Source organism: Lacerta agilis, chromosome 15 (assembly GCF_009819535.1).
Source record: "Lacerta agilis isolate rLacAgi1 chromosome 15, rLacAgi1.pri, whole genome shotgun sequence".
In the NCBI taxonomy this organism is placed as follows: domain Eukaryota; kingdom Metazoa; phylum Chordata; class Lepidosauria; order Squamata; family Lacertidae; genus Lacerta; species Lacerta agilis.
This window is the reverse complement of record NC_046326.1, coordinates 22,349,549-22,372,260: the sequence shown is the minus strand read 5'-3', so window position 1 is coordinate 22,372,260 and position 22,712 is coordinate 22,349,549. Positions and strand designations below refer to the sequence as shown.

The following is a 22,712-nucleotide window of genomic DNA, read 5'->3' as shown; positions in this document are numbered from 1 at the left end:
TACAACTCCCAGGATTCTTTGGGGGAAGTCAGGTGCTTTGAATGTACGATGTGCACACAACCAATGTCTTGATTCAACTCTATGGTTTCCCCCACTTCTGAGTCTGGATCTCTCCCCCTCCACTTCACATCTCTGCCCTGTATCTGACAGATGTACTGGCCAGCCATTTGAATGTAGATTTTGTTCTTCTGATCTGCACTTGCCCCTGTGCTTCAGACAAACCGCCTGCCTTTAAATAAATATTTCTAAGGACTGAATGCATCTGTATCCAATCAAACATACACAGGTCTCTTAATCCTTACTAAGAGTACAACAATGTTGTCTAAATGTTGAAAAACTGCTCATTGATACAGAAAAATGCCACACTGATATGAACGTTCAAAAAGGGCTTGCGGCGAGTTCATTGCGTCACTGGTTCTAGCCAACTGATGCTGTGTACAGACAGGTTCTGCTGAAAACATGTGTAACTGTCTCTCCTCGAGCTTGATCCACGAGAGGACTGGCGATTGTACATTTGAACACACAGCAGTGGGTGCATTTCCACATTGACTCCATCCGTCAAGTGCTGCACATTTGTGTATGTAATGTGTAATTTAGAACATGATGTGCATTTCTCTGCAGCTATTCGATTGGTCTGACATGGTCGCCTGTATGCTGTGATGGATAATTTCACCGAGTCACTCAAGATCCGCTTCTGAGGAACCCCTCAAGGTTCTCTGGAGCACAGTTTGAAAAACAACGTCTGCTGATTAATGCAAGCTTGAAGGTTAAACCATAAAGACTGTGCCTTTTAACCAAGGGAAACTCCTTTTCCTGACTGCACAGAAAGAAAAAAATTGTTGATCTGGAAGTTTAAAAGGGCACTCTGACCTGTTCTTTTGGATAACAAGCTATATTGAGCGCCCTCCACATTTCATTATAATGATAGGATAGCAAAAAGCTATCATTCCGAAACGGGGGATGATGTTGTCTAGGATATAATATAAACACAGTCATTAAACATGGTTAGGAAGGTAAAAGATTTGTATTCCAGAGTATTCTACCTCTTGACATAAAGACAACACTTTATTTATAATTTTACAACCCACTTTTAAAAATCAAAATCCTCAAAGTGGTTGACAACCTAAGTAAAAACAAACATTTCCCCTTACTTGCTAGCATTTCCATTAAATCACTTCTGCTTGTCCTCTTCTTGCGACCTTCTACTTATTAATTTTATTTTTCTCATGCCAGCCTGGCTAATATTCCTGTAAGACAGGGATCAGTGGGGAACCTTTGGCCCTCCAGATGTTGCCATACTCCAACTCCCATCAGTCCCAGACAGCCCAGCCAATGGTCAGGGATGATGTGAGCTGTCGTCCAGAAACATCTGGAAGACCACAGACTCCCTATCCTTGCTCTAAGGCAGTGTTTCCCAAACTTGGGTCTCCAACTGTTGCTGGACTACAACTCCCATCATCCCTAGCTAGCAGGACCAGTGGTCAGGGATGCTGGGAACTGTAGTCCAAAAACAGCTGGAGACCTAAGTTTGGGAAACCCTGGAGGCTTAGAGCCCAAGCATGCTTACTAGAGCAGTGTTTCCCAACCTTGGGCCTCCAGCTGTTTTTAGACTACAATTCCCATCATCCCTGACCACTGGTCTTGCTAGCTAGGGATGATGGGAGTTGTAGTCCAAAAACATCTGGAGGCCCAAGGTTGGGGAACACTGTACTAGAGAGTAAGCCCAATTGATTACCATGGGACTTACATGCACTGTGCATCTTTCTCAAGCTGGGGACATGGTTACTTCCCAAGAACTCCTGGAATTTCAAAACAACCCTATATAAGGAAGACATTACAGACATTCATTGTCTGACAAAGGTATTGCAAGGCCTCCCTGTCTTTTAATCACTACTGTAAATAAAAAAAGCAACAGCTGCTAAATGTCTGGCCTCAAAGGATTCAAAAAAGAGAAGTCAGCACTTTTCAATGACCCTTTGGTAAGTTTGAGCCCAGACGTCTCTAAACTATGGCCCGCGGGCCGGATATGGCCCGAGGGACTTGTTTATCCGGCCCGTGGCGACCCCCGCCACCCGCCGCCACCACCTGCTCTTACCGGAGTGGTGCGGTGCAGTGCGGCTGCCCACTTGTGTGTCATTTCCGGTGTACTTCCAGGTTGGAGGAGGCCCATGCGCATGCGCACAAGCTATGTATGTGCACGCGTATGGGCTTGCGCTCCCGCACCCCCCCTCCAGCCCGCTGCGCGATCAGTGCTGGAGGCACCGGCCTGAGGCCGGGTAAGTTTGCTGACCCCTGTTTTAGCCACTCAACCTTTAGAGGACATTCATTCACAACATAGGAAACTACCACCAAGCCAGACCATCTGGGTCCACGCAGCTCAGTAGGTCAACATTGACTGGCAGCAGCTCTCCAGGGTTTCAGGCAGCTCTACCATTAGCATTGACTACTCTATGCTCCACCACCCAGCAATGGCTCTCTCCCCTTTTCCAACCATCCTGGCCAACAACAATTGGCATGCCACTTTGCAAAGAGAATAAGCTAAATGTCCTAAGACTGAGATGGAGTTCTTCAAGGGAATTGAAAATGAAAGTATAAATATCTTCATTGATTGCCCAAGTTCACTGTTAAAAGAGGCGACAGAGCATTGTTAAAAGTTAAAGTGCTGTGTGTGTATGTTTAGGGGATTAATGGGTACAATTTAGGGGTTTAATGGGTACAATTTGAATGTCCCTAAAAGCTGAGGTTGTACCTGCCTTTTTCAATGGTGTCCTCATTTCCAGGTGATGTGGAAGATGTAAGGAAGGCACAGACAGTACAGAAGGTGATCAATTAAGACATTAAGCATTTCCCAACACATGGCCTCATTTGCATTTTATCCTAATAACAAGGCCATCAGCTCATTTTCAGGGGAGCACGGGCTACTTCAGCTAAATCCTTGGATCAAAGCAAAAATGCCCGCTTGCATTTTCTAATCGGAAAGGGGAATGCTAATTTAGAGCCCTTAATGTGTGGTGGTAAGAGACTCCTTCAATTAACCAAATTCTATGGGCTCAGGAAAATAATAATAATACTAATAAAAAATAGATACAAAGAGAGTCAGACTGGAAAGGCAGAAATGATTATTAAATCAAAGAGGTCCAGCATTCATTACCTCCAGCATCTGGGGCCAAACACTAGGCGTGCAGCTCATCAAAGCAGTGTGTGTGTTTGTGTGTGTGGTGTTAAATTGAGAATATAATCTAATTAAAATATTAGATGCGAGTAAATAGTTCTTTGATATGCCTCTGAAGCTTTCATTAAAAAAAATAGGTTCTCAAGCTTTGTATTAGGGGGATTATCACATCTAATCAGAGAAACAAGTTTTGGGCCCTACTGAGAGATGCTTCAAAGTGTTACCATTTTGGGGTGGGATGATTATTATTTGTAGATAAGCAGTTCTTATGCAGTATGGAAATGTTACTCTGTCACAGCACTGCAGGCAATATCTGGGAGACCTAAGTCAGGGCCAGCACTATAATGAGGCTTGCTGAGGCAGCTGCTTCAGTGGCACTCTGGGGGAGAGTTGAACCAGGCAGAGGGCCTTCTCAGTAGTGGCGCCTGTGGAACGCCCTCCCATCAGATGTCAAGGAAATAAACAACTATCTGACTTTAGAAGACATCTGAAAGCAGACCTGTTCAGGGAAGTTTTTAATGTCTGATCTTTCATCATGTTTTTAATGTTCTGTTGGGAGCCGCCCTGAGTGGCTGGGGAAACCCGGCCTGATGGCAGGGGTATAAACAATAAATCATTATTATAGCAGATTTGGACATGGGTGCTCATGCATCTCCCTGTCACCTAAGTGAATATAAAGGAGGGGAGCTGGGAGACAGGGCCTAAACTGGAGTAGACCCAGAAAGAAAGAGAACTCCACCGCTGAGTGTGGGCCACTTCAGCATGGCTCAATGCCACATTGTCACAGCAAGTATGTGACCTCACATGTGGGCAGGGCTGATCACATGGTTTGGTGGGTTTTTTTTTCTGGTGAAGGCAATTCTTTCAGAAAGGCCCACCTCACATGCACACCATTGCAATGTGGCATTGTGCCCTGCAGAAGCACCCCTTGCTCTGCAGGGAATATAAGGGAAGAAGATGTAGCTCAGGAGCAGAGCAGTTTTAATCCTTGATGGAATCTCCAAGGTGGGACTGGGAGAGAACTGTCTGAAATCCTGGAGAGCTTCGGCTAGTCAGTGTATACCGAGCTAGATCAACCAATGATCTACCTCTGTATAAGGCAGCTTCCTAGGTGTGAAGGGGCGCAGAAACAGTGCAGCTTTCAATATAATGCTTTCTAGTTTGGCTTTCCAAAGGAGCAGTGGAGCCACATTCTTGGGTCGTGCGAGGTTCCGCACCTTGTGCAAGGTATGTAATATTATCTTATTTGTTTTTTAAAAAAGCCACTTCTGCATCTCAGCTTCGCAAAAAGAAAATCAAAGCCATTTACAACAATTGCACAATGAAAACCACATGCAAATTTACAGATCGCCTGCTGACTGTTACAGGAAATATGGGGTCTGCGTAAGTTTGGCAGCACAGAAAGGTTTTCAGCAAACATTTAAAGGTTAATACATAGAAGTTGCCTGCTGGATCTCCTTAGGAAGAGCATTCCACAGGACTGGGCCAATGACACTGTTCACTATGTACCAGACCCCTGGAATTTGCCATGGCTTCTGAGTATTCACTTGAGGTTGTGTCAGACAGCCTTTGCGTTGTGCATTCATGATGATTTGTGCTCAGGATGGTATTGGGGTGTGAAATATACTCGGAGTCAAGTGTGGATTTCATGCTCTTTATTCAGCTCATAGTAGCGAGGAATGGAAGTTCCCCCAAAACGTCTGCTTTATATACATTATTTACACAATGGGCCCACATGATTGGCTAATTCCGGGATACTCCTGTATGCCAATCAGGTTGCGGATTCACTTCCACCTGGAGCTGGATTGGGTGGCTCCTGCGGACCAATCAGACTGCCCCATTCTGAATCCTATTGTTCTAGGACCAATCAGACTGCTGCATTTTGGATCCTATTCAACTCAATACATAACAGGGTGGTTATATTCATTCCCACTTTCAATACTATTTGTGCCTGCAAGCATTTTGGGGTGGATATGTTGCTTCATTTCCAAACAGTGCATGTCCTGTAGCTTCCCACTGAAATCCTGTAAATTTTCATACCAGGATTTCCCCCCTGATTTTTCTTTCGTTGTGCTATCATGCAAGAGTTGCCCCTCCAGACAGCAATATTGTGGATAAGCTTGGGAAAGCATTACAGAATCCCTAATAAAGTGGAAAGGTGTGTGGACTAGATACAGTATACTGGTGTGCTATTTTTGTGTCAGTGATATGCTGCAGAGTATTCCTTCCTTCCTTCCATATGTTGGTATACTGCTTTACTCTAAGGCAGTCTCTAAGCCATTTTCAAATAAAAAGCACAATATGGAGATATATATACATATATATATATATATATAAAACAATGAAACTGGAAAAATGTTGATTTGGGAATCATTTCACAGTGTAGAGTAAGGGCTAAGGAAGCCATATTCCTGAATATAATTTGTGGAGTCCTAGAAGGCACAGGAGGGCGACTTCTCCATGCCACTGTTTCTGCAAAATGAACGCCCAAGTAACTGAATCCATGATTTAGTTCAGTACAGGCCAGCCCCCTGTTTACGTGCATTCAATATGTGCATGACCGTGTATACATGTGTGGTGCTGAACCCGGAAGTGACCTGGACATGTCATAAATATGTCACTGAAACATCACTAAAAGGGTTGAATGGGGTGTCTGCAGGCTTTTTCATGGGTTTCAATTATACATGATTTCATCAACACGTGAGCAGGGCTGGATTTAGGTTTGACGAGGCCCTAAGCTACTGAAGGTAATGGAGCCCTTTATATGTCCAGCTGTCCTTTGTCAACAACAAATTGCCACTGTTTTTTGTGTGTTGAATATATGCTATATGGTAATTCATGGACCTGATAGGTATCTAAAGCCATCTGCACATAACAAATAGCAGCCTACACAACACAAAACACTGTTGCTGTATGTAGGTTTTATTTTATTTGTTTTTCATCTTATATTTTGGAAATGTACATCCAGTTTTTCCCCCCTTTAGATTTTTTTGGGGCCCCCAAGAAAGTGGGGCCCTAACTATAGCTTGTTTAGCTTATACGTAAATCCGGCCCTGCACGTGAGGTGACTTGGGATGTAACCCCCACGTAAACAGGGCTGGGATGGGTGGGCTGCCTGTAGTTCACTAAGCTTTTAGTAATAAAAAAAAATCCTTCCAGTACACGAAAGCTCATACCAAGAACAAACTTAGTTTGTCTCTAAGGTGCTACTGGAAGGATTTTTATTATTTTTTTATTTTGTTTTGACTATGGCAGACCAACATGACTACCTACCTGTAACTAAGCTTTTAGTAGTTCAAGTTCCCGATCAAGTGTAATCTGCGACCCTTGGGGAAGGCACCAAAGTTACACCTTGGCATAACTGTTGCTTTGCAGTTATTCTTCATAGCAAGCCACCCCAGAGCATTTCCAAAGGTACTTCAAGTCAGCTTGAACATTTGACAGCCTTTCAACACACATCATTAGCATAAAATCATATCTTTACTTTAGCTGACTTGGCTGACTTCTGCCTGACTGGAAAATACAGTGTTCATACCCCCCCCAACAACAACAACAACAACAACACAACCCCTCACCAACCTGGAGTGGCCCTAGGTGTAATAGGACATTGGCACAGCGAAGGATTTGGCACGGAAATAATAAAGGGGGGGGGAAGGTGGTGTAAATAAATTAATACCATTCTAGAACATTACCTATCCAACTTTTTAATTAGCAACAATAAAATCTGACATTTAAAAAAAATAAAAATAAGGGAGGGAGGGTGAATAAGGAGAGAAAAATACTTCACATCTTCAAAGTTCATTTTGCGATAGCAGAAACTCATAATTCAATGCCAGTCCTTAGGCATCCGGGGCAACCATCAAAAGGCAAGAGCAGAGCAAAACAGTCCAGTTCTCTGCTGCCTTGGAAGGCCTGCAGTCCCTGTGACTTTGGGCTCAGTCTCATACAATATGAAGGGTTTTGAAAGCTGCGACAACTTGCTTCTCCTTTTCGTGCCTGTTCTGCAGGGATTCGAGAGATGAAATGGGAGGAAGGTTCTCTCCATTTAAGGTGCGCGCCAGATTCTTTTCGTCCTTGGGCTCTTGTTCCGACGGCCTCGACACATAAAGCTTGGGCTTGGGGATGGTCTTGGCGTACTCTAGGGCCTGAAGGAAGCAAATGAAAAAAATCAATGAACACAGCAGGGGGAACACTGCGCTTCCCAGGAAAGGGCACAGTTGCACACCCAGCATCGACTTCATATCTGGAAGTGCTGGTGGCTGAGTTCAGTTTTCAAGTGGGAAGCAGTAGTCTGGAGGAGGGGTGCTTAACCGTCCCCCAGCTTCTGTTTCCACACAACGACCCCCCCACTTGCATCCCTCACACACTGTCCCCCCTCCCCAGCTGGGATTCCACATGCAAGTTTGGAATATGGGAGAAAAGTAACTAGGGTTGGGGAAATCTAAAAAATTGAGAAGTGGGTGCTGGACGGGTTAAGGATGCTTTACCATGCCTGCCATCTTCCCAGCCATGAGTCTGCTGAAATCACCTTCATGCTGCTTTAAGGGAGAAGCAGCAGGTGAACAGAGATAACCATTCATTAAGTGGTAATTTACTGTGTGAACTGCATGTTTTACAGCACATAGAGCCTCTGTGGGCACGTCCAAGTGGCAGTTTATCGACTTGGCATTCCTCATGCGTAAAAGCTTTGCTTAGTGCCTGCTCCACACCGTCTTTTCATCAAAAGGCCACCTCAAACCATCTCCCCGCTTAATCTGGATTCAAAGTTTCCAGTGGAAAATCCATTATGTAAATAAAATCCTAGAGAAATGAAAAAAGTGGATTGAGCTGAGGTGCGAGGATGAGAAGTGGGATGGCCTTTTGATGAGAATGGTGTTGCATGGATGCTGCAACCCCCCCCCCCCCCACAAAAACACTTGCATGTGATGCATTAGCAATAAACTGCCACATGGAAGCATCCTATGTGCTGTTGACTGAAGGAAAAGGGCTGAGCAGGTCCATCCAGTGCCTCTTATCCCTCTGCTTGCTGAATTTCTCTTTCTGGGAGCTGACTCACCTTCTGCCTCGACAGGGCCGATTTGTTGTCGTGCCTCGGCTGAGGTTTCCGAGCGCTCGAGATGTTCTTCATGTTGTGTTCCTTAACCTGCTTGGCATATTCCTTCTGTTGCTTCATCTTTTCGGTCTGTCGGGAGACAAATGGCAGTAGTCAAAGGGCTGTTTAACAAGTCTGGGATGGATACTGTAAGGATGCAGAGCAGGGACTGTTGCGACTCCCAACTCCCCCTCTCAGCCCTGCCAAGCATGGCCAATGGTCCAGGATGATGGGAGCCGTGGTTCAGAAATATCTGGAGGGCACTGTGCCAGCTGCTCCTGGAAGAGGATAGAGTGCTGGACTTCTTAAACCCAGGAGACCTGGGTTTAGAAATCCCTGCTCAGTAAGTAGTACAAAGATCAGTGGGTGGTCAAAGCGTGGTCTCTCGGCCCTAGCCTACATCACAGGAATGTTGTGAAGATGAAATGGGGTTTATGCCACCATAAACATCTTGAGGAACACACAGGATACAAACATGACTAATGACTTATATTATCTTCTGTTCTCTTTTGTGTTTCTTGTGTGGTCAGATCACTCAGCTTACTTTGAGGGTGTGGAAAGGACACTTAAAGAGAAGTCACTGAGAGTTTATCTCCCTTTTGGCTTCATAAATGACATGACATGTGGATATTCTATCAAGTTGAACAGGACTATCAGCCACCTTTCCTGCCCCTCCTCCCATGTTCCAGGCAGGCTGTTCATCTTTTATGTTTTCAAAACAACAGAAACAGTTATACAGCGGGACCTCCGGTTACAAATTTAATCCATTCCTGAGGTCCGTTTGTAACCCAAAACTGCTCATAACATGAGGCGAGCTTTCGCTAATGGCGCCTCCCGCTGATGCCGGAGTGCGACTTCCGCTCGCATCCCAGGGCAAAGGTCGCAACTGGGAGCATCTACTTCCGGGTTAGCAGAGCTCATAACCTGCAGCGTTTGCAAGGGGGATGAGGTTCCACTGTATATCCATCTGCCTTATTTCAACAATGGAGACATGTTCAAACTCAAGTTTATTTATGCATTAAATTTATATAGCTACCCATCAATAAATAGGCCCCTGGGTGGCTTACAAGCAATACAATATTAAAATTTTCAATATTTAACTACTGAAATTTATTAGTAAGTGGGTGGGACTTCCCTTAGAAATGATTTTTCATCTTAGACGCCACTTGTGCCATTCCAGTCATACCCGGTGATGGATTAATCACTGGTCTGCAGAAGCACGCGCTTAAATCTTTATTTTATGGTTTATTATATTTTTTTACTTAAAAATCATATTGGGGAGGGCGTATAACCTTTTCAGTGCTCAGGGCTAACAACAACAACAACAAATATTAAAAACACAATAAAACATCATTATGGCCCTAGTCATACCAGAGTGGCATGTTATGTTTGACACGTAATTTTATGGAGAGACAAAACCTCATGGTCTCACGAAGGCTGTATGTGTAGCTATGGATCTCTGCATTTATCCCCATTTCAGCTGTCCAATCTGCTTCATTTCACACACAAGGCCAAAGGAATCAAAGCAGCTTTTAAAGTACTTTGGACCGGTGCTGCCTGCTGAATTATTTCCCCCACTGCAACACCCTGCAGTGCTCTCCTAGACTGCAAATGCTATATGACTGTTGTCTTATCAGGAGGGTGGAAGGGCAGCCAGGATTATGTTCTCCCATCTATCTGCTCAGAGCATCTTGCAAAATCATCCACGGTAAAGGGGGAGAAAAGAGGATTCTTTCAGGCCCTTTCTTGGATGATTGGCTCCATCTTCTTCTTTGGTCCAGCAACACCTGATGTTTCCTAACAGGGCCTAATGTGCATTCAGCTACTCTACGGCTGCATTTGCTCTGCTGTGTTTACTTTCATTTTCCTCCCTTCTGCAATAAAGCCAGGCCATCTGAATTCGCAAGGGCAGCTCAATTGCATTAAAGTAATGCACACTTGAACCAGCCGAAAGAGAATAAACTTGGGTGTACTTATCTGCAATTGGAATTCTCCGCAGGTGAGTATCGACTAATGGATACCTTTGCCAAAGGGCAAAGAAAACGGCAGATTGAAAATATGATCTATTTTGAATGCGCCTGGGTTCGGAGGACACAGTGTCCGCCCCTGCCCCCACCTCTGTTTCTTTGGGTCAGGAAGAACAAACAGAACCACAGGGATGGATGGGAGCAGATCATCTAGTCTAGATTCCCTCAGGCTGCCCCCCAGCAATATGTTTTGGGGACTCCAGTCTGTATCAGCCCCAGACATAATTGCCATTGATGAGGGATGACGGGAGTCCAAGTCTCCACACCATTCCCGACTTTAAAAACCTCCACTGCCTTTCATGCCAGTGTGGCAAAATGGTTGAAGTATTCAACTAGAACCTGGGAGACCGGAGTTCAAATCCCCACTCAGCCATAAAGCTTGCTGATAGCAGGCAGCAGCAAGGAGTAAGAACAAGAAGATAGGAATACTGTAAAAACTGAAGTTACACAAATTAAGCTTTGTTTATTAGGGAAGAGGAGAAATTCGGTTCGGCTGTGAACCTACCTAATTCACACTTCCTGAAACAATATGCAGTAATCCTTCAAATACAGCAAATAAAAATAAAAATAAAAATCCTCCACTGCCCCCAATTTCAAATTCATTGTCCCTCAGGAATGCTGCCACAAAACACAAAGGATTCATTGGGAACAGCCCCACACCACAAATTTGTGTACCATTTGCAGGTGCTAATTTAAAGGTATAGATGGCTCCAGGAAAATGAAGACAGTGGGGGTGGCTGGGGTCTCACCAGGACTGTGCTTCCTTGAAAAAAAGAAAAAGAAAAGGGAAAGGGACAGAAGGCTCAGGCCCCTTAGGCCATTCCCCACCCCAATTTTTCTGATTGCAAATTGATTTAACTGATTTTAATACTGCATTTTTACATTGTTGTGACTTGCCCTAGGAGCTAGTGGTGAAGGGCAGGTAACAAATCTAACAAATTAACAAATCAATGAAAAATATAGTAGTAGTAGTATCAGTAGCAACAACAACAACCACAGCCTGTATCCAAAATAGCACTGGTGGAGTTCTGCTGGCCCAGTGGCACTTGTGTTTCCTCTCCTCCCTCCAGAGCCGATTTTGGAGACACACCAGAGGCTTCAGGGGAGAGGAGAGGTCCACTCTGATAGTGTACATCACTTGTGCTAGTGGAAGGGGAGCACTGGATACTGCCCAATATTAAAGATATTAATATTAACAACAATAATATTGCACCTGTTGTTGTCCCCACTGCAGGGTAGTTGCAAGATGTGCAAAATATTTTTTATTTTTTTAAATGCCATGCACGCTGCTTACTTTCTCTTTGATGGTTTCATAGTCAGGTCCAAGGCCTCCAAGCTTGAGGTCCATCTTCATGTAGCCTTTTGTCCTGGAACCCTAAGCAGAGAGTTGGCATGTTGGGATGAAGTTTTGCTTCCTGAGCAAAAGGCAAAGACCTTCACCATTCATTGTTAGAAGACTTATTTAACCCGGACTGCAAGGATCAATAATGACCACAGGAAGAGCAGGAAAAACAACTGGAGAGGGGCCTTGAAGATATTCCCCATGACATTTAAACTTGTGAAACTGTGGTTGGTTCAAACTTGAATTAGTGAACAAGTGAGCACCTGAAACTTTGTTTTGATCCTGGTTTGCTTTCACTAACTAGAGCATAAACAAGCCGCAGTTCCTTGAGTTTGGGAACACCAAGAGAAACTGTGGTTTGTTCAGAAATGGAATAAAGCTTTTGATTTCCTCTGGCATGCACAAGAGGAGGACAAGGTATGACACATGAGTTCCTTGCCATAACTTGCTCCTGTATGGGAAACAGTGGCCTCCCGTGACATCTCAGCTGAGCCAAAGACAACCCAAGTGTTGACAGGAAGGCTCTGAATTTGCTGCACAGGCCCAATTGCAAACTCAGGAACTGCAATAGGAAAGGGGATCTTACTTTTTAGTTTTTCAGTGAGTGTGCCTGGGCTCTCACTTGCTCCACACAACTTTAACTGCCGAGATACAAATTTCTGTTTGCTATGAAGCAGGGGTCAGCAACCTTTTTCAGCTGTGGGCCGGTCCACCATCCCTCAGACCATGTGGTGGGCTGGACTATATTTTGAAAAAAAAAATGAACGAATTCCTATGCCCCACAAATAACCTAGAGATGCATTTTAAATAAAAGCACACATTCTACTCATGTTAAAACACCAGGCAGGCCCCACAAATAACCCAGACATGCATTTTAAATAAAAGGACACCTTCTACTCATGTAAAAACACGCTGATTCCTGGACTGGCCACAGGCTGGATTGAGAAGGCGATTAGGCTGCATCTGGCCGACGGGCCTTAGGTTGCCTACCCCTGCTGAAGCACCCAGCATAATAGCCCCAGATAATTTAGTTGTGAGAGTCACACCCACAGGCTGGGGGGAAAGAAGACTTGGGCCAGCAGCTTGATAAGGAAAACTAGAATTAGAAACTGATATCCCTTTCCGTCAAGGATCATTTTCACAACTTGGTGTTGTTGTGGCTATCTTTGAGAAAAATGTAAACATTTCCAGCAAGCAAGCAAAGAGAACTTCTCAAAGTTGGGGGCCAGGTTGTATTATGAATGGCAACCCTCTGTGAAATTCTTCAGAAGCCTGCGTGTTAAAACCGTTATCCAAAAAAGGGAACAATAGATGGTAGTCTGGATATGGAGGAAGAGAAAGGCAAGGAAATCTGCCCTGCAGTTATGGTTCTAATCCAGCTAACCCCCTTCTTAGGGGCAGTGAAGCAGCAATCCACAAAGAGCCATCTGAGTCATCACTCAAGGACAATTATTTCAGCTTAGCCTGTCTGCTCTGGGGCCAGAAGCCAGCTTCTTAAACATTACAATTTGTCATGGGTGCATGAGGATATTTTTCAAAATCGTCCTGTCCCAGTGTCAGGATGTAATTGCTACTGCATGGAGTCTGGACACGCTGTTGAAAAAAGGAACCACAAAATCAAAGCTGTAGTGAACTGGGACCCTGGTTAAGTTCGTTGTGAGAATATTTGAGCTTCAGAAATCCTGTAGCATCCGATGGGTTTCAGTTTATTTTCTTGGGAAGCGGGGTGGGCAAATGGGCATGGCAAGGGTAATGGCTCCCTCTTGGAGTTGCAGCATGGCTTCCTGCTGATGTATATAAATGGCTATGTTTGAAACATTTTTTTACGGATGCAACAGCTTAAAGGTGAAACAGTGCACCTACATCCTTCCATATGACAGATCTCATAATGCAGCAGCAGGGAAGAAGTGGCAAACGGATTGGTTAGCACAGATACTAGGAATTAAATACTAGCAAATGAATTTTTTAAACTCTCCTTTCTCAATAAGGTTTTGATTCTGCTGTTCCTCGTCATGTTCCTCGTGAGTGCTGCTCCTGTTGTTCTTAATGCTGCTGCTTTGAGTTTGCTAATTTGTGCTTTAGTGGGGATATCATGGTTTGTTTGTTTTTAAAAAAATTGCATTTATATTGGGGAACGGCTTTGAGCAAGTCCTCTGGGGAGTGGGAAAGAGAAGGATAAAATTTAAAAATAAACAAAATACCCCTCTCTGGCATTTGCAATTAAGTACACCCTCCCGCTGCCATTGTCACAATTTGCTTATGTTACTCATTTATGACGGGACCTTAATCACAACACTTTGGTGCTTTCCAAGACTACTTTTCTATTGTGGGGTTGGCAGCATTGCACGATGGATTAATTCCCTAATTAATTTGCTAATGGAGGGAAAATGTGCCCCCAACTAATTGGGCAGCAGATTTTCTTTCCTTACGAAACTAGTACTCAGGGCCATCTCAGGCACATCTGCCGCCATGGCGTGGCGATCCTTCCAGCGCCCCCATGTGTCCGGGGGAGAACGCGGGCGGCGCAAGCTGCGCTCGAAGACAGGGCTGGGTGGCCAGCTCACAGCCCGCCCGGGAGCAGCATGGGTGGCAGCTGCTGTGCCGCCGGCGCGCGAGCGCCCACCCGCCCATGGGGGAGGTTTGGGGAGGGGGCGTCCGGTATGCCGACGGGCTTGCGGAGGCGCCCCTGGGGGGGCGGTGCCCTGGCGCACAGCACCACCAGCCCCAATGGACGAGACGGGGCTGCTAGTACTTACAAAGAATGTGGGTGGCAAACATAATCTTAAAAGGCACCACTCCGTTCCTCCCTGGACAACAACTCCCATCACTCCTGACCACTGGCCATGCTTCCTGGGGGGGGGATGGGAGTTGGAACCCAGCAACACCTGGAAGGGCCACAACCTCCCCATCCTTGAATTGGGCTGATGAGAGTTCCCTGGGAATAAAGGCTGACTGTTAAACCACGCTGGGGTCTTCTATTAACTCTCAGCATCTTTAACAAACTACATCTCCCAGGATTAGAAGCTGTGAATGTTTGAAGTGTTGTGATACTGCTTTCAATGCACAGGGCAGACGGGGCCTCAAAATGCTAATGAAGTTGAATTGCTCCCCTTTCCCGGAGTCCCATCACAGACACAAAAACACACCTGATTCCCCCCACCCACGCCCCCAAATACCTTCTACATCTCATCAGCCTAAGGTGGGTATTTTTTAAAAACAACAAAAGCACACACAACAACAATCAATCAGTATATTAATTTTAGGAAATAAATAAATAATCTGGAACAGTGGTTTCCAAAGTTTTTTGGGGCCACTGTCCCTTTGTGTCCATGCACTCCTCCCCAGTGCCTTCCACTAAGGAAGATACTAACTCAAAATTCAAATCAGTAATAATTTATTCAAAATCCAATTAAAACTATTTAGCTTTATTAAACAAGCAAACAAACAACTGGTGTACTTGCTCTGGTAATACCAGCTTCTCAAAGCCTGAGAGTCATTTATACATTCTGTGCCCCGCTAGGTGACTGCCTGCCCCCCCCCCGGGGGGTGCTACCACCTACTTTGGGAACCACTGATTAATTTATTTTTGGTAAGATTTTATTAAAGCTTTTTTTTGGGGGGGGGGGGTAATGCAGTAAGACAAAAGAAAGTAATCTAAATTAAAACAAAAACAGAGAAACAAAGAGAAAAGGAAACACAGAGTCCTCTCTTAAAGGTGGGAACCACTGATTTAGGAGGAGGTGAAAGGGATCTTTTTCATTGTTGCTCAAGGAACCGAGAGCCAGAATTCCTTGCAGATCTATCACAAAACACTAGGAAGGAGACCACAGGCCCGCTTCCACCCACCCCTGCTCTGCTTGATGCTCTTCCCAGCTTACCTTCCTGTTCTCCTTCCTCTCCTTCTGCTTTTCCATCTGGATCAAGTAGCCTTCGGAATTGCTGCGGCTCAGAATGGGCTGGCGGGTCTGTTCACAGCTCTCCATGTTGAGTTGCGAGTCGCTCTCTCCCCTCTGTATAATGGGAGGAAACATGGCCCTGAACTGGCTCACAGTGAGGTGATCATCTGCCAGCTGAGAGATTTCTCGGTGATGCCACTCTGCCGCCTGGATGAGCCGGGTGGCTGGGGAAAGGGCTCTTACCGGGGTGTGAGCAGATGGCTGGGATGGCCTCAAGGAAGAAGAGAAGCAAAAGGAAACAAAGTAAAAAGGAAGACAATTGAAAGCAGCAGAGGGGGAGAATCATTTTTAGACCTATCTAGGTAGTCATATGCGTTGGGAGTTGGGTAAGGTATAGCAACAGTACTACTCTATTCTGCCTTTGTCAGACCCCACGTAGAGTATATTGTCTAGTTCTGGGCACCACAGATTAAGAAGGATATTGACAAGCTGGAACATGGGCAGAGGAGGGCAACCAAGATGACCAAGGGTCTGGAAACCAGTCTGGAAACCAGGAACAGTTGAGGGACTTGGGTATGTTTCGCCTGGAAAAGAGGAGACTGAGAGAAGATATGGTAGCCATCTTCAACTATTTAAAGGCCTATCACATGGAAGATGGAGTAAGCTTGTTTTCTGCTGCTCCAGAGGGTAGAATCTGAACCAATGGCTTCAACTGCAAGAAAGGAGATTCTGACAGAACTTCCTAACAGTAAGAGCTGTTTGACAGTGAAACAGACTTCTTTAGAAGGTGGTGGACTCTCCTTCAATGGTGATTTTAAAACAGAGGTTGGATTCTGGTACTGAAGGAGGTTGGACAAGGTGATCTCTGGGGTCCCTTCCAACTCTAGGATTCTATGATTCCACGATATATACTGCAGTGGAGTGTGGAAATAAGCAGTCTGTTAAGAAGACTGCTGGTTGAAAAAACAACAACTGCTATGAGTTGGGAGGTCAGTTTGGATGGAACCCCTTTCAGAACCTGCAATCCTGTATTTGGTGGGGTAGAATGTATAAGAGCAAGCTTGCCAAACCAGTTCCTTTGTCAAGGTGATGGCTTTGGCTGGCTACTTAAGTACCATGAGATAGCATAACCAAATAAGTTGCTCTGTGCCTAAAACAAATGAGTGAGCCTTCCCCCCTACCCCACTCACCTGGCTGCTAAGTGGAAGAACAATAGCCTGTGTGTGTGTGTGTGTGTGTGTGTGTGTGTGTGAAAGAGAGATAAAAGATGCATGCTGAATGCTAGAAGCAGCACAACAATTTTTTTTCTGAAAAAAGCTCTTACAGTGGATGATAGATATTGCAAGACAATTGTATAGGTAAAAACATGGGCAATACTGCGGAAAAGGTAGTATCTGTTATGTGCTAATTGGGGACCACAGTCCATATTCATGGCAATTTCAGGCACAAATCAAGAGAAAATGAGCAAGTACTAGATACCGTATTTTTCACACCATAGGGCGCACCGGACCATAGGGCGCACCTCGTTTTTAGAGGAGGAAACGAATATATATATATATATATATATATATATATATATATATATCTGGTTTTCCTCCTCTAAAAGCTTTTTTTGCAAAGGGAAAAGCCCTGGTTGTTGTTTTTTGAGGATCAGCTAAAGGTTTTGCAGCTTTTTTTTGCAAAGGGGGAAAAGCAAAGAGGAAAAGCCCCATTTTTATGGGGTTCAACTCACATTTCTGCAGCTTCTAAAGGATAGGGAGCCTTTCCCACGGTTTCCAGACAGATAATCTAATCAGCCAGTCACATGTCGCTGGGGAAACAAACAACCTCCCTCTGCAGCACATTCAACAATGGAGGCCTGGGCAAGAGGGCGGGGCTGAAAGGGAGCCGGGACTCTTATCTCTCTCCCGATCTCTTGCTGATCAGCTGCTGGGCGGGGTCCTTTCAACACCCCCTTTTCTCTTTGTAAAATAAAAAGCATGATCCTCTTTTGGCCCCTGGGCAATTCAGCTCCAGGGACCACCATTCGCTCCATAAGACGCACATACATTTCCACTTACTTTTTTAGGAGGAAAAAAGTGCATCTTATGGAGCAAAAAATACGGTATATATCTACAATGCTCCCCTGATTCTCTGACTCCTTTAATAATATCGATTATCCTGCATCCTTACTCTGAGTTACCAGAAACATAGCTGCCGAGGGTCTTCTTTGTATAAATCTGTCTGGGGTTCCAAGACAAAACTTCTCTGTTTACAGGCTGCTGAAGACCAGCATTGTAGACATCCGAAAAGCTCTTGTGCCCTACGAGGTTCCAACACTTGCCATGTCTGGCGATAGACCGAGGCTCTGAAACTGTACACCTATAGGGATACTGGTGGTGAGACCCAGGAGCGTTTTCAGGATCACATTGGTATTTCTTCTTCTTTTCACCAGTACATGGTGAATGAAACCCTGTGAAGTTCTGGTAGGAGCTCTGCTGAAGAGGATGCCTAGCAAAGGTCAAATTCATGGAATTTTGCTTGCCATCCTGATGAATAACATGGGCCGAGTCTGGAGAGAACGGGCTGTCCTGACCAGATCTCTTGGCAGCTGAAGGAGCGGCAAGTGGATTTGGATGCAACCTGTGATGCAACAATCGTCTGGTGTCCTGCTCCGAATCAGGCACTTCTTTATAAGAGCTGGAATCTGCGCAAGCATTCTCAAATTCTAACAGATTGTGACATCTACCATACTGGCTTCTTGGTTCTACTTGGGCTCCCAATGGGTGCTGGAGAGGGCTTTCTTTCAGGGGTGCAGCTTGGCTTGGGTCTGTTCTGCCCGTCTCGGGCCATTGGTATGGGTGAGCCTAAAACAAGCAAACAAAGTTATCGTGAAACTCAAGATATCCATCTTGCATTCATAAAGAATCACGTTTGGAAAATGCTGGCAAGCAGCACATGCGGCCCTTCTTTATTATGACATCTTTATCCCAGCCTCTCCAAGGGAGGGATTGTGATGTGGGTTAGGCTTAGAGAGCATGACTGACCCAGTGAAAACTCCACAGCATAGTGGGGATTTGGAACCCAGTGCTGGTCCAACTGCTATACCATGCAGGCTATCACACTATATGCAAAAGCAGCCCTAAACCTGGATGGCGATGGGTCCTTTTTGTGCATGTACCTATCAAATAAAATTTGATACCAATGTGTTGTAGTGGAGAGAGCTTTGGAATTGAGTCAGGGAGACGCGGGTCCAAATCTCTAGACAGCCAAGAGGCTAGTTAGATGGCTTTGGGGCATTCCACCATCTCTCAGATTGTAGTGATAAAATGGGAGAAGCTCTTGAAGAGGGCAAGTGAATAAAAATAAATGTAATACAAATAGACAAAGACTCATATAGGCCTACAGTAAAACCATGCCTACCCACTGGGATATGGGCAAAGAGGCTGTAATTGAATCCGAACAGGAATGAGGGGAAAACTCATAGACCTTGTAACTGAGATAGATAGGGAGAGTGGAACTCTATGACCTTAAATTTGAGGTGCTCAAGGACTCATTGCTTTGAAACATCAGGTCATGAGCAGGCTTGGCCAACTTTACTACTGCCTGTTAAAATTTGGAATTGTGATAATACTGATGAGCCCTCTCTCCCTAATATTCCGAGGTTCCTCAATCTTCAAATGAATTAGTATAATAGCTTTTCGAAAATGCATGCTTTGCTCATGACCTTGGCTGCATTCGATCCAGAGTGAAAATGAAAGCATCTGCCTTCCCTCCAAGTACCATGTGAGCCAGGGGTCAGTAATCTTTTTCAGCCGTGGGCCGGTCCACTGTCCCTCAGACCTTGTGGGGGGCCGGACTATTTTTTGGGGGGGGAGGGAATGAATGAATTCCTATGCCCCACAAATAACCCAGAGATGCATTTTAAATGAAAGGGCATATTCTGCTCATGTAAAAACACGCTGACCATCCGTGGGCCGGATTGAGAAGGCGACTGGGCCGCATCCGGCCCACGGGCCTTAGGTTGCCTACCCCTGATGTAAGCAAGCTTTAACTGCTGTGTACACGTCAAGTATAACACAAATAGTAAGCAATCAATGAATGGAATTTTTGCATCTAATGATGTACCAGTTCTGCACAGGAACGTTTGCAAGATTATCAGCTCATGCGAACTACATATGTCACAAGCGGAAAACGATTACTTCATGAAAAAGAAGCAAACTGGATTTGGTTTGACCAGGACAAATTAAGTGTATGTGTGGTAAGTGGTCATCTTTTTAATGTTCAGGGATTGCTCCCTTCCTGCCTGCCTTCCAGCGCAGTGCTTGCAGGCTCAGAAAAAAAAATGTGAAATTGAAAAATAATAATAATTCAATTTCAGAAGAGTTTTACATTTTTTTCTGCATCAGTCAATTGTGCCCCACTGCATCCTAAAATAAACAAGGCAGCAATGTGTTGGTACAATCTTCCTTAGAAACAAACACCCCCCTCCCTTAGGAGGCCTGACATTAAAATGAAGAAGACTCGGGGATAATTATAAGTGCAAAAACTCCAGGGTTAAAAAAAATGAAGTCTTGGGGCACCCTAAAAAGTAACAAATTTATTATGGCACAATAATGTCAAAATCACCAAACAGCAACATTAGACCAAACAATGTTAGACTAATAAGCTATTTTACTTCTTTCAAACTTAATTAATTAATCAGTCAGTCAGCAGATTCGTAATCCCCTCCCCCTTTTTAGTACATGCAGTTGTAAAACTGACAGATGGTCAGTGCCATGTTAAAAGGCAAATCGTTTTTTCCTGGGAGATTTTTATTAAAGTTTTTCATAATACAATAAAATAGGAACTACAAAAAAACACAAATAGAAAAAGTAAAGTACAGACTCCTCTTAGTAAGTAATTCTTAGCCCTTACCACCCACAGAGGGACAGCAGCTCCTCCCAGCTCTCACCTGGGATCTTTCCTTTCCCTTCCCAGACTCTCACCCTGGGTGGGAGATGTACCGGTACTATTCCGTGTCTTCTACCCAGGGCCCTCCATTAACCATCTACCACCCCCAGGAGTATGCAATCCTTGGACCTTAATAGAGGCTCTAGACATAGGATTCCAAAAAAAAAGAAGAAAAGAAAAGAAAAGAAAAGAAAAAAGAGGGAAATTCTTCATATTCATCCATAAAAGAGAACATGCCTCTTTGAAGATGATACTTACTAAATGACACATATGTGTCTAAAAATAAGGGAAGTTGCTTCAGAACTCTTCATTTTGCCCATATTCAAATTTAATCAGATGAACATAGGGAATCTGCCTTATAGTGAGTGAGACCAGTGGTCCACACAGCTCAATATTGTCTACTCTGACTGGCAGCCTTTCCCTGCCCTATCCTGAGATCCCACTGGTTGAATCTGGGACTTTCTGTGCACAAAGCGAATGCCTTACCACTGAGCTACAACCTGCCCAGGTATAATTGATGAGCCAAAGTTCCTTTAATTCTCCAACAGCCCTACGAAAGAGATGCAACACTTGTGTTTAGAAAAGGCAACAAGATGAAGCAAATCGAGGACTGACCTGAGGCATCGGGAGGGGGGCATGCTGCTTCTGCCACCGTGCCATGAAACTTAATGTGTGCTCTGTGTGCTCTTCATGCAAACGTCCATATTAGAAGAGTCTGAATCATACCAGCATTGTACCTCCTCTGTCAAAGGCAGGATGCCTCTAAATATCAGCTGCTGCACTCATGCCCAGTTTGCAGGTTCCCCACAGGCATCTGGTTGGCCACCAAGAGGACAGGATGCTGGCCTAGATGGGCCATTGACCTGATCCAGTAGGCTCACCTTATGTTCCTATCTTAAGCTCACCTCTTTTTTCCTAGGGGTAGAACTGCCCGATTTAGCCTTTTGGGGAATGGGCTCCCGTTCTGTGCCCACATCAAACATTGCTTTAGGTTCGCAGTGATGAGGGTAAAAGATCAATCGGCTGCTTCAAGGATTGGTCCAAGGTGTTTTGCTCCTCCATGCAAAGGACAGGATGGCACCTTCCCCCATCTCCATGTACAAAAGCCAACCAGGCGGGCGGGTTAATCTGACTTTGACAGTGGCAATAATAGAGGGCCTAGGGCCAATCCAAAAAATTCACAGATTCAAAAGGACATTAAGATATTACAATCACAATATTCATCAATTATCAATCAGGAAATTGAGTGGAAGATTAAAATGTTGAAACAAAGGACCTTTGAATCAGCAAACAAATGTGGCAAACCTTTGGCCTGGCAACTTAAGAAGAGACAGAAGGAAAATATTGCAACTCGCATTGTGGTGGATGGAAGACACATTGAGAATCCTGCAGAGATCAGGAAAAATTTCCAGAAATATTACAAACTGCTTTACATGAAGGAAAAAGAAGATAAAGCTAAAATACAATGGTTTCTAAAATCTAATGGTTTGCAGAAGATTCCCACGGATAAGAAGACCCTACTTAATGACTTGATAATTACACAAGAAGTGGAGACGGCAATAAGCCAGATGGAAATCAGGAAGGCTCCAGGACTAGATGGTTTAACATCCAAGTACTATAAGACGTTGAAGGATTGGTTGATCCAACCATTGTTGGATGTGTGTAATAAAATTTTAAGGGGGGGCCAGGCGCCCGAGACCTGGAAAGACGCTTTCATTACTCTGATTTCCAAACTTGACACAGACAGAGCTCAGGTGAAGAATTACCAGCCAATCTCCTTACTTAATGTGAATTACATTTTTTTTTTGCTAATATTCTAGCAAGAAGGTTGAAACTAGTTTTGAAGGAATTTATAAATAAAGACCAGGCAGGTTTCCTACCTGGAAGACATATGAAAGATAATGTCAGAAATGTTGTGGATATTTTGGAAATGCTAGAATCTAAAAAGAATTGTAAAACTATTTTAATGTTCATAGATGCAGAGAAAGCCGTTGATAATGTGTCTTGGAATTTTATGAAGATGAATCTGCTTAATATGGAGGTCGGCCAAAAAAATTTAAATGGTATTGATGCGATTTATTCTGAACAAAAAGCAAAAATAATTGTTAATAATGTGGTATCAGAAGAATTTAAAATTGAAAAAGGTACCAGGCAAGGATGCCCACTTTCTCCCCTGTTGTTTATTTCAGTCCTGGAGGTACTCCTGAATATGATTAGGCAGGATGAGGAGATAAAAGGTATTACAGCAGGG

At 44.4% G+C, this 22,712-nt stretch overlaps 1 protein-coding gene across 1 annotated transcript in view; it reads right to left on the bottom strand.

Annotated features, from left to right (window-relative positions):
• Positions 1-6,860: 6,860 nt before the first annotated feature.
• The window catches only part of JHY (junctional cadherin complex regulator), a 36,362-nt gene continuing 20,510 nt past the window's right edge, over positions 6,861-22,712 (bottom strand). The window contains exons 4-8 of the mRNA XM_033172351.1: positions 17,702-18,375; positions 15,512-15,800; positions 11,586-11,666; positions 8,229-8,354; positions 6,861-7,317 (exon numbers count right to left, since the gene is read on the bottom strand). Of these exons, the coding sequence (XP_033028242.1) occupies positions 7,114-7,317; positions 8,229-8,354; positions 11,586-11,666; positions 15,512-15,800; positions 17,702-18,375 (1,374 nt within the window). The 3' untranslated portion in view covers positions 6,861-7,113. The remainder of the gene's footprint in view (positions 7,318-8,228; positions 8,355-11,585; positions 11,667-15,511; positions 15,801-17,701; positions 18,376-22,712) is intronic.